Source organism: Delphinapterus leucas, chromosome 20 (genome assembly GCF_059928025.1).
Source record: "Delphinapterus leucas isolate spDelLeu-1000000601 "Yukka" chromosome 20, BTC_Dleu_Yukka2, whole genome shotgun sequence".
Taxonomy (NCBI): Eukaryota; Metazoa; Chordata; class Mammalia; order Artiodactyla; family Monodontidae; genus Delphinapterus; species Delphinapterus leucas.
The window spans coordinates 2,390,019-2,400,349 of record NC_143148.1 but is presented as its reverse complement, the minus strand read 5'-3'; the positions used below and the strand labels follow the sequence as shown (position 1 = coordinate 2,400,349).

At 45.1% G+C, this 10,331-nt stretch overlaps 1 protein-coding gene and 1 pseudogene across 1 annotated transcript in view; one reads left to right on the top strand and one right to left on the bottom strand.

Annotated features, from left to right (window-relative positions):
- Positions 1-258: 258 nt before the first annotated feature.
- LOC149744544 (protein CEBPZOS pseudogene) lies at positions 259-1,194 on the top strand (annotated as a pseudogene).
- A 2,529-nt stretch (positions 1,195-3,723) lies between these two features.
- The window catches only part of LOC111170075 (uncharacterized), a 52,237-nt gene continuing 45,629 nt past the window's right edge, over positions 3,724-10,331 (bottom strand). The window contains 2 exon segments of the mRNA XM_030761399.2: positions 3,724-3,893; positions 7,557-7,704. Of these exon segments, the coding sequence (XP_030617259.2) occupies positions 3,724-3,893; positions 7,557-7,704 (318 nt within the window).

The window sequence follows — 10,331 nt, the reverse complement described above, 5'->3', positions numbered from 1 at the left end:
CCAATAACAAGTTAACTCCTCTGTGCCTCAGTTTCCCCATGGGGAATGAAGGCCTATCCTAGTATCAACCCACTAGAGCTGCTATAAAGATCAAAGTGAGGGACTTCCCTGGTGGTCCAGTGGTTAAGAATCTGAGCTCCCAGTGCAGGGGGCCCGGGTTCGATCCCTGGTTAGGGAACTAGGTCCCGCATGCCACAAGGAAAACCCAGCGCAGCCAAATAAATAAATATTATTTTAAAAAATCAAAGTGAGTGGCAGGGGTGGTGTCTGCCAGCCCTTGGGCCTCAGGATGGACCCACTGGCAAAGAAGCTCTTTAAAGGAGTTTTAGTAGCTGAACTTGCAGACATTTTTTGGAGCATATTTTTTTTAAAAAGATGAACACAAGGCAAGATTTCAGGCAAAACACGAGCAAGAAATTCCCCTTCATCTTGGAAGTTTATTACAAATCCAGTGAACACTCTGGAATGTATGGGATCAGAGAGCAAGATCCAGAAAAGTGGCTGAACAGCAAAAATTAGGAACTTGCCATCAATTAAAGTTTCATGTTTCATAGTATCAGGCAAGAATAAAATTCCAAAGCTTACATGAATATTTAAAGTTAAATGTAAACTTTAAATCAGAGGGGGGGTTTTTTAATTAAATTAAATTTATTTTTTGGCCACACAGCCTGTGGGATCTTAGTTCCCCGACCAGGGATGGAACCCGCATCCCCTGCATTGGAAGTGAGGGGTCTTTTTTTTTTAATTTATTTATTGGCTGCGTTGAGTCTTCGTTGCTGCATGGGGACTTTCTCTAGTTGCAGTGAGCAGGGGCTACTCTTGGTTGCCGTGCACAGGCTTCTCATTGAGGTGGCTTCTCTTGTTGCAGAGCATGGGATCTAGGCACTCGGGCTTCAGTAGTTGCAGCACATGGGCTCAGTAGTTGTGGCTCGCGGGCTTCAGCAGTTGTGGCTCGCGGGCTTCAGTAGTTGTGGCATGCAGGCTCTACAGCACAGGCTCAGTAGCTATGGCGCACGGGCCTAGCTGCTCCACGGCATGTGGGATCTTCCCAGACCAGGGATCAAAGCCATGTCCCCTGTATTGCCAGGTGGATTCTTAACCACTGCGCCACCCGGGGAGTCCCGGAAGTGTGGAGTCTTAACCACTGGACCGCCAGGGAAGTCCCTAGAGGTTTCATTCTTTGGACTAACTGTAAAGAAACTGATGGAAGCTTTGTATATTATGTTGTAAATAGAGTTTTGTTTACTACTCAAAATAAAGTGGTTCTCCTTAAAAAAAAAAACCTCCCTTGTAATTCTGAATATATAAACCTTTCAAAATGGATAAAATAGTGAAACATCTATTTTTAATATTTATTACATTGTTTTCTTTTCCATTGTAGTTTATTACAAGATATTGAATATAGTTCCCTGCATTATACAGTAAGACCTTATTGTTTATCTAGTTTATCCCCCACCTCCTTTCCCCTTTGGTACCATGGGTTTGTTTTCTATGTCTGTGAGTCTGTTTCTGTTTTGTAACTAAGTTCATTAATATTTATCATATTTTAACTCACACATTTAAAATAACATTATCTAAAAATATGTGAGCTAGAAATATTGCTTTTATCCATTTTCACGTTGCCTGAAACAATATTTAAACTCTACATCAATGTCTGTGGTACTACTAGAGCCATTTTGGAGTAAAATTCGTCATAAAATTCAAAAAAACAAAAAGATCCAAGTTCAGTAAGACATCTAAAGCACACAACACACGTTAGCTATTATTATTTTTGTTGTTGTTGTTAATGAGCTGACTTTGAAGACAGGGTAAGGACGAGGCAGGTACATACAAGCGTGAAACGGAAGGAGAAACACAGCTTCGGGGATTCAGAGCACAGAGTGGGAGGTTCAGTGAGCCGGTGTCTTAGGACTGAGGTGAGCACATATTGTCAAATAGCCAGCCAGAAATACCATCCTGACGGACAGTCCCACAGTGGCTGGGTTTCGCTGACCCACCCAACCCCCGATATTTTCATCCTCCTGACCCTTTGCTCACGCTGTCGGGACAACTGGATGTCTCAGGTGTTGTGTGCAATTTTCTCTAAATACGAAGAATGACGCACGCATTTTATAGGTTTACATTTCTGTCAGGATTCACCTGTTGGTCTCCATAGTCTAGATTTCACTTGAGATACCCGGGTTTTTTTATAATTTCTAATATATTGCATAATTATTTGTTTTAGTATCAATTATATGCACGTGATTCCAGAACGTTTTTTGCTTTTTAAGCACAACTTTTTTTTTAAGGAGTGGCTGTATTAGTTTGCATGGGCTGCCATAACAAAGCACCAAAGGGTGGCTTCAACAATAGAAATTTATTCCCTCGCAGTTCTGGAGGCCAGAAGACTGAGATCAAGGTTTCAACATGGTTGGTCTCCTGAGACCTCGCTCTTTAGATTGTAGACAATTATCTTCTCCCTGTGTCCTCACATGGTCATCCCTCTGTGTGCGTCTGTGTCCAAATCTCCTCCTCTTATAAGGACACTAGTCATATTGGATTAGGGCCCCGTGACCTCATTTTACTTTAATTCCCTCTGTAAAGACCCCATCTCCAAACGCAGCCACGTTCTGAGGTCCTGGGGTTAGAGCTTCAGTTTCTGAATTTAGGGGAGACACAACTGGAGCTACAACAGCCCAGAACCAAGGTGGGCGAGTAGTTGTAAGATGAGGCTGGAAAGCTTGGTAAGGCCACACCTGGAGAGGTATTTTAGGCCACGGCCTGTGTCTTGAATTTCACCCTGAGTGCGGTCGGGAGCCCCCAAGGACATCAGGCAAGGGAGAGCCATGGTCAGACTTGTGTCTAAGCACCATGGCTCCAGCTGCCGGTGGGGCACCGGGGCTGGACTGGAGGCCACAGGTGACCATGGGGGAATCCAGGCATGGAAACTGGACATGGCTGGGGTCAGCAGGGTGGGCGGGCCTAGGCAGAGAGGACTGAGATTTGGACCCAAGTTACCAGGCTTGGAAGTACATGCTGTCAACTGCATCCGTCCCCCTAGAGAGATGAAACACAGCACATAAGACTGCCGCCCTGCTCTTGACCATCTGTGTCCAAAAGCCTTTTCCTTTCTCAGGCCCTGCCCATTGGATGTGTTTCTCTCCACTTGGATAGGTTTTCAAGTAACTCTGTGAGGTTCCTTTTTTTTTTTTTTTTGTACTTTAAAAAATCGTGTTTGTTGTAGAAACTTTAGAAAATGCAGATGAAAATAAAGAAATAAAAACTACCTATAATCCCCAGCAGGCACAGAATCTGTTTCCAGTCCTTATTTTTCTGTTTTGTTTTTGTTTGGTTTTGCTCCTTCCCAACCACCTCTCCCTGCTTTTTTAAAATTCAGATACAGTTGATTTACCATATTATATAAGTTTCAGGTGTACAACGTAGTGATTCACAATTTTTAAAGGTTATACTCCATCTCCAGTTATTATAAAATATTGGCTATATTCCCCGTGTTGTACGATATATCCTCCTAGTTTTTTGTTTTGTACATAGTATTGGTAGTTTGTACCTGTTAATCCCCTACCCCATCTTGTCCCTCTCCGTTTCCTTCTCCCCACTCTGCTAGTTTGTTCTATCTGTGAGCCTGTTTCTTTTTTTGTTATATTCATACGTTTGTTTTATATTTCAGATCCCACATATGAGTGATATCATAGTGTTTCTTATTTCAGTAAATCCGTGCTATTCTCATGACGCCCTCTGCTGGCCATTCTGTTCATCGTGTGATAATGGTTTCTCCCGAGCCATCCAGCCCCCGGGGGGCCGGCACCAGCGTCCTGGGTCTCTTAAGCCCTTGAACTGTGGCTGGTGCGAATTGACATGTGCCATAACGTATAACACACACTGGATTTCCAAGACTGCACGAGAAAAAGAATGTGAGATAGCTTGTTAACAATGGTAGTTTTTTTAAGCATCCATAATTTTCTATATATTCAGAAACATGGACTATATTGTATTAACATTTTTTTTTTTGGCCACACCACGCAACTTGCGGGATCTTAGTTTCTGGACCAGGGATTGAACTCGGGCCTCGGCTGTGAAAGCTCTGAGTGCTAACCACTCGACCGCAAGGGAATTCCCAACAACGCTTTATACTGATTACATGTAATATTTTGAATATGTAGTTAACCCTTGAACAACACAGGGGTTAGGACCCTCCGAGCAGTGGAAAATTTGAGTATAGCGAAGAGTCAGCCCTCCGAAGCCAGAGTTCCTCCACATCTGTGGTTCTGCCTCTGCAGAGGTGTAGTACTGTCCTATTTACTCTTGAAAAAAGTCTATGTGCAGGTCAGCTGTACTGGGTTAAATAAGAGCTGGCCTTAAAATTGATTTCACCTGTTCCTTTTCTATTTCTTTTTCATGAGGATGCTAGGAAACTTTAAGTTATGTATGTGACTCACGTTATATTTCTTTACTTCTCATTGGTCTGGACTATTATAAATGTATGTGTATCTACCAGGGTCTCTCAGCCTTGGTACTTCTGGCATTCGGGGCCAAATCGTTCTTTGCCGTGTGGGCCATCCACGTGTACTGTAGGATGTTGAGCAGTGTCCTTAGATGCCAGCAGCCTCACCCCTTCAGTTGTGACAACCAAAAACGCCTCCAGACATTGACAAGTTGTCCCCCGAGGAGCAAAATCACCCTCAGTTAAGAACCATTGACTTATATATTTTTAATTTATAAATATATATTTTATATATAAAAATATATCTATACTATATATTGAGTTTATATACATAAAACACAGCTGACCCTTGAACAACACAGGTTTGAACTGCGTGGGTCCATTTCTCCCTGGATGTTTTTCAGTAGTAACTACTACAGTACTACATGACCTGTGGTCAGTTGGATCTGTGGATACCGAGGAACCACATATATGGAGGGCTGACTCCAAGTTATATGGAGATTTTTGACTGCATGGAGAAGCAGCACCTCTAACCCCCTGCATTGTTCAAGGGCCAACTGTATTTTGATTATTAATTATTTATTATATATATTGAAATGTGTACATATATTTATGAAGTGAAAAAATATATATGAAATGCAACTACACGTGACACTTCCTGAGCCCCCATTACGTGCCAGCTCTGTGTTCAGTGCTTATGTGATTTTCTCTTTCAGTCCTCACAAGGACCCCGAGGATGGGCAGTATTATTACTGCCATTTTGCCGATGAGGAAAGTGAGGCACAGAGAGGTTAAGTGACCGGCCCTGGGGTGCACAGCTAATTGACCTGGATTCAAATTCAGACATACCATTGTGAGAGTGTGCCCCACACCCATGGGCTGACCTCTAAGAATCCAGGATCTCCAAGTATCGTACAGCAATGCGACTATAGTTATAACGCTGTATGGTACACTTGAAATTTTACCCTAAGAGGGTAAATCGTTAAGTGTTCTCACCACACACAGAAGAAGAAGAAGAAGAAGAAGAAGAAGAAGGGGAGGAGGAGGAGGAGGGGGAAGGAGGAGGAAGAAGAAGAAGAAGAAGGGGAGGAGGAGGAGGAGGAGGGGGAGGAGGAGGGGAGGAGGGAGGGGAGGAGGAGGAGGAGGAGGAAGAAGAAGAAGAAGAAGGGGAGGAGGAGGAGGAGGAGGAGGAGGAGGGGAGGAGGAGGGGGAGGAGGAGGGGGAGGAGGAGGAGGAGGAGGAAGAAGAAGAAGAAGAAGGGAGGAGGAGGAGGAGGGGGAGGAGGAGGGGAGGAGGAGGGGGAGGAGGAGGAGGGGGAGGAGGAGGAGGGGGAGGAGGAGGAGGAGGAGGGGAGGAGGAGGGGGAGGAGGAGGAGGAGGAAGAAGAAGAAGAAGAAGGGGAGGAGGAGGAGGAGGGGGAGGAGGAGGGGAGGAGGAGGGGGAGGAGGAGGAGGAGGAGGAAGAAGAAGAAGAAGAAGGGGGGAGGAGGAGGAGGAGGGGGAGGAGGAGGGGAGGAGGAGGAGGAGGAGGAGGAGGAGGGGGAGGAGGAGGGAGGAGGAGGAGGAGGAGGAAGAAGAAGAAGAAGAAGGGGAGGAGGAGGAGGAGGGGGAGGAGGAGGGGGAGGAGGAGGGGGAGGAGGAGGGGAAGGGGGAGGAGGAGGAGGAAGAAGAAGAAGAAGAAGGGGAGGAGGAGGAGGAGGGGGAGGAGGAGGAAGAAGAAGAAGGGGGAGGAGGAGGAGGAGGAGGAGGGGAAGGGGGAGGAGGAGGGGGAGGAGGAGGAGGAGGAGGAAGAAGAAGAAGAAGAAGGGGAGGAGGAGGAGGAGGGGGAGGAGGAGGGGAGGAGGAGGGGAAGGAGGAGGAGGAGGAGGAAGAAGAAGAAGAAGAAGGGGAGGAGGAGGAGGAGGGGGAGGAGGAGGGGAGGAGGAGGGGAAGGAGGAGGAGGAGGGGGAGGAGGAGGAGGAGGAGGAAGAAGAAGAGGAAGAGGAAGAAGAAGAAGAAGGAGAAGGAGAGGAGGGCAAGGGGGAGGGGGGAGAAGGTGAAGGAAGGAAGGAGAAAGAAAGAAAGAGAAAGCAAGGAAGAAAGAAAGCAAGAAATGAAGGAAGGGAAAAGAAAAAAACAGTAACTGTGAGGTGGTGGATATGTTAATCAACTTGATTGTGATGGTTATTTCCCAATACATACTTGCATCAAATCATCATGTTGTACAACTTAAATGTATACATTTTAATTTGTCAATTATACTGCAATAAAGCTCAAACAAACAAACAAAAAGACCCCAGGATCTCCATGGGGGGGGGTAAACGAGCCCACCCATCGCTGTCCTGGGATCTGAGCCCTCTTGGTGGGAAGGAGTGTGAAGGAGGAGGAGCCAAGATTACAACTTTTTTTTTTTTTGCGGTACGCGGGCCTCTCACTGTTGTGGTCTCTCCCATTGCGGAGCACAGGCTCCGGACGCGCAGGCTCAGCAGCCATGGCTCACGGGCCCAGCCGCTCCGCGGCATGTGGGATCTTCCCGGACCGGGGCACGAACCCGCGTCCCCTGCATCGGCAGGCGGACTCTCAACCACTGCGCCACCAGGGAAGCCCCAGGATTACAACTTTTACCCCCTCGGGGGCCATAAGAATCCAGAAACGATGCTCCATTCCAGTCATCTCCTATGAGACTGTGGTATAACAGGAAAGCACAGAGTCATCCATCCATTTGTCCGCCCAAGTCTGGTTATCTGCCCTGCAGACCTACTGTGGGCCAGGCGCTGCCCAAGACTCTGAGGGTCCCCAGGTCACTAGGGTAGCACAGCTCTGCTCACAGAGATCCTGTGACCCTGCACGGGAGAGAGGACAGTACTGCGCAAGCACAGACAAAACAAGACCGCAGACACAGCTCATTTGGAGAAAATATGACAGGTGGAAAATGATTGGGGTGTGATTCTGGAAGATTCTAGAAACATTTTCTTCTAAGCTAGAACCTCATGAACTGTGAAGCTTGTCTCCATTGTGGAAGAGAGGTCCAAAGTGGGGGGTGGGGGAGAAGCCACTTGCTCAGAACCCCCTTCTCAGTATCCCCCCACATGGACCCCCCCTCTTGGAGTCCAGGGGAGGGTTTGAATACGCACGTACACACCGTCTGACTGCTGCACCTGGAAAATTCCAAGCTCCGTGGCCCCAACTGCTTCCGTCGCAGCCCCCTCCTCTTCCCTGGCTGGCTGCGGTTTCCATAACAACGGATGTCGCCAGCCGACAGCTCTTGCGGCTGATAACCAGCCACCTGGTGGGGGGTGAGGGGAAGGGGAGGATGGGGCAAGGTCTCCCTATTGGTAGTCTGCTCACGACTTTAATGCAATTAAAGTGCATCTTCAGACAGGGGGTCTTTGCAGAAGAGAGGTGGGGGGAGTTTATGCCGCTGTTAGAAATCCCAAGCCGCCCGAAAGCCAGCGATACCATCAACCCCAGCTGCTCTCCAACGTGTTCATTCATTCGTTAAACCTCTTATTTATTCCACAAATATTGATTGGATTAAATAGATGATGAACATAGATAATTCTATTGACACATTAATTCTATACCTAGCTTAAGCTCCAGGTTTTGTTCTAGGGATACGGTGGAGGATGAAGAAAAAGCCCCAGTGCCTCCTTTAATGATGTTTAGGGCTGCATCTTAGATGCGGTGGTACGAACGTGGAAATAATATATCGTATGATGGCAGGCATTAAGTTCCAGGAAGACAAAGCTACCAGTATTATTTTCAAGTTAGTTTTTTTTTTCTTTTTAATGGTAGCACATTTTATTATTTTTTAAATTTTTAATTGAAGCATAGTTGATTTACAATATTGTGTTAGTTTCTGGTGTACAGCACAGTGATTCAGTTATATTATATATATATATATATTCTTTTTCAGATTCTTTTCCATTACAGAATTGAATATAGTTCCCTGTGCTATACAGTAGGTCCTTATTGGTTATCTATTTTATATATAGAGTAGTGTGTATCTGCTAGTCCCAAACTCCTAATTTATCCCTCCCCCACTTTCCCCTTTGGTAACCATAAATTTGTTTTCTATGTCTGTGAATCTTCTGCTTTGTAAATAAGTTCATTTGTATCATTTTTTAAGGTTCCACATATAAGTGATAGCATATGACATTTGTCTCTGACTTACTTCACTTAGTATGATAATCTCTAGGTCCATCCATGTTGCTGCAAATGACATTATTTCATTCTTTTTTATGGCTAAGTAGTATTCCATTGTATATATGGACCACATCTTCTTTATCCATTCATCTTCGATGGACATTTAGGTTGCTTCCATGATAGTACATTTTAAATGGTGGTTACATATTAACTCTGTGGACTTAATAATCTTATGGGAAATATTGTGTAGTGAAAATTCGACCTTCCCGCCAGTCCCAAGCCACCCTGTACCCTTTGTAGGATGTGGAATATCATCTTTAATGAGTCATTGTAAGCACATCACATTGAAAGAACCCCCCTTTAAAAACAGAATAGTAACTTTTGCACCCATTTTTCTGCAACTTGCTATTTCCTGCTTAACGTGAAGACAGCAAATCTTGGTGGCTAAAAGCATGGATTGAACCCAGCTGTCTACATTTGACTCCCAGCTTCTTCACTTGTTACCGTGGGGCTCTGGGCTTCACCTCTTGGGACCTCCGTTTCCCCAGTTCTAAAACAGGGATTGTGGTGAGGGTTGAAAGAAAAGCAGCCGGAGTGGTGCCTGTAATATCCATACACACATTAAATAAAATAGATAACTCTTGGGGATCTTTCTATGCCAGGACTTCAGCAGATTACTCATTTTTCATACAAAGTATCCCACTGTATGGCTGTCCCACAATATCTAACCATGGGTTTTGAGGTTGTGTCCACTCCTCTGTTATAACTAACGATGAGGCGGAGAATTCCCATACACCCGTGCTATTACAGGCGTGTACAAGTGCATCTGTGCAATATACTTCTGGAAGCGGAATTGCTCGGTCCAAGGATACAAGCTTTCAGATTTTGCACTGATAATGCTAAATCGCCCACCATAAAGATCGTGCCCATTTACCAGCCCAACAACAATGTATAAGTATTGAAGCGGCACTGAAATTCTGGGAGAATTCAACACAGAAACATGGTTTTCCAATTTCTCTTGAAAATTCATAAGATCTAGCATCGAGACTGGGCTCGATGTCACCCGTACAAGCCATTGGATGGTGTCTGGTAGCAGCTGCACGCCTCAACCAAACACACTTTCTCCCCTTTGCCACACTCCTCACCACCCCCTGTATGTCCAGACTCTGTATCAGTGTCCGGTTTGTACTGTGCTTGAGGTGATACAGTTCGCTTTCATAAGAGGTATTACTCTGCACCCTTGCAAACACCGAGGCCAGACTGAGAAAATCACCTATTTTAAGAAAATGCCGTACAGTGAGTCCTTGTTGGTTATCCATTTAAAATATAGCAGCATGTACATGTCGATCCGAAACTCCCTAACAATCCCTCCCCCACCATCCTTACCCCCTGGTAACCATAAGTTCATTCTCTAAGTCCGTGAGTGTTTCTGTTTTGTAAATAAGTTCATTTGTATAGTTTTTTTTCGATTCCACATATAAGTGATATCATATGATATTTGTCTTTCTCTGTCTGACTTACTTCACCATCCATGTTGCTGCAAATGGCGTTATTTCAGATAATCACTTATTTTATTTATTTTTTAAATTAATTTTTATTGGAATATAGTTGCTTTACAATGCTGCATTAGTTTCTACTGTACAGCAAAATGAATCAGCCATATATATATATATATCCCCTCCCTTTTGGATTTCCTTCCCATTCAGGTCACCACAGTGCATTAAGTAGAGTTCCCTGTGCTATGCAGTATGTTCTCATTAGAGGTTA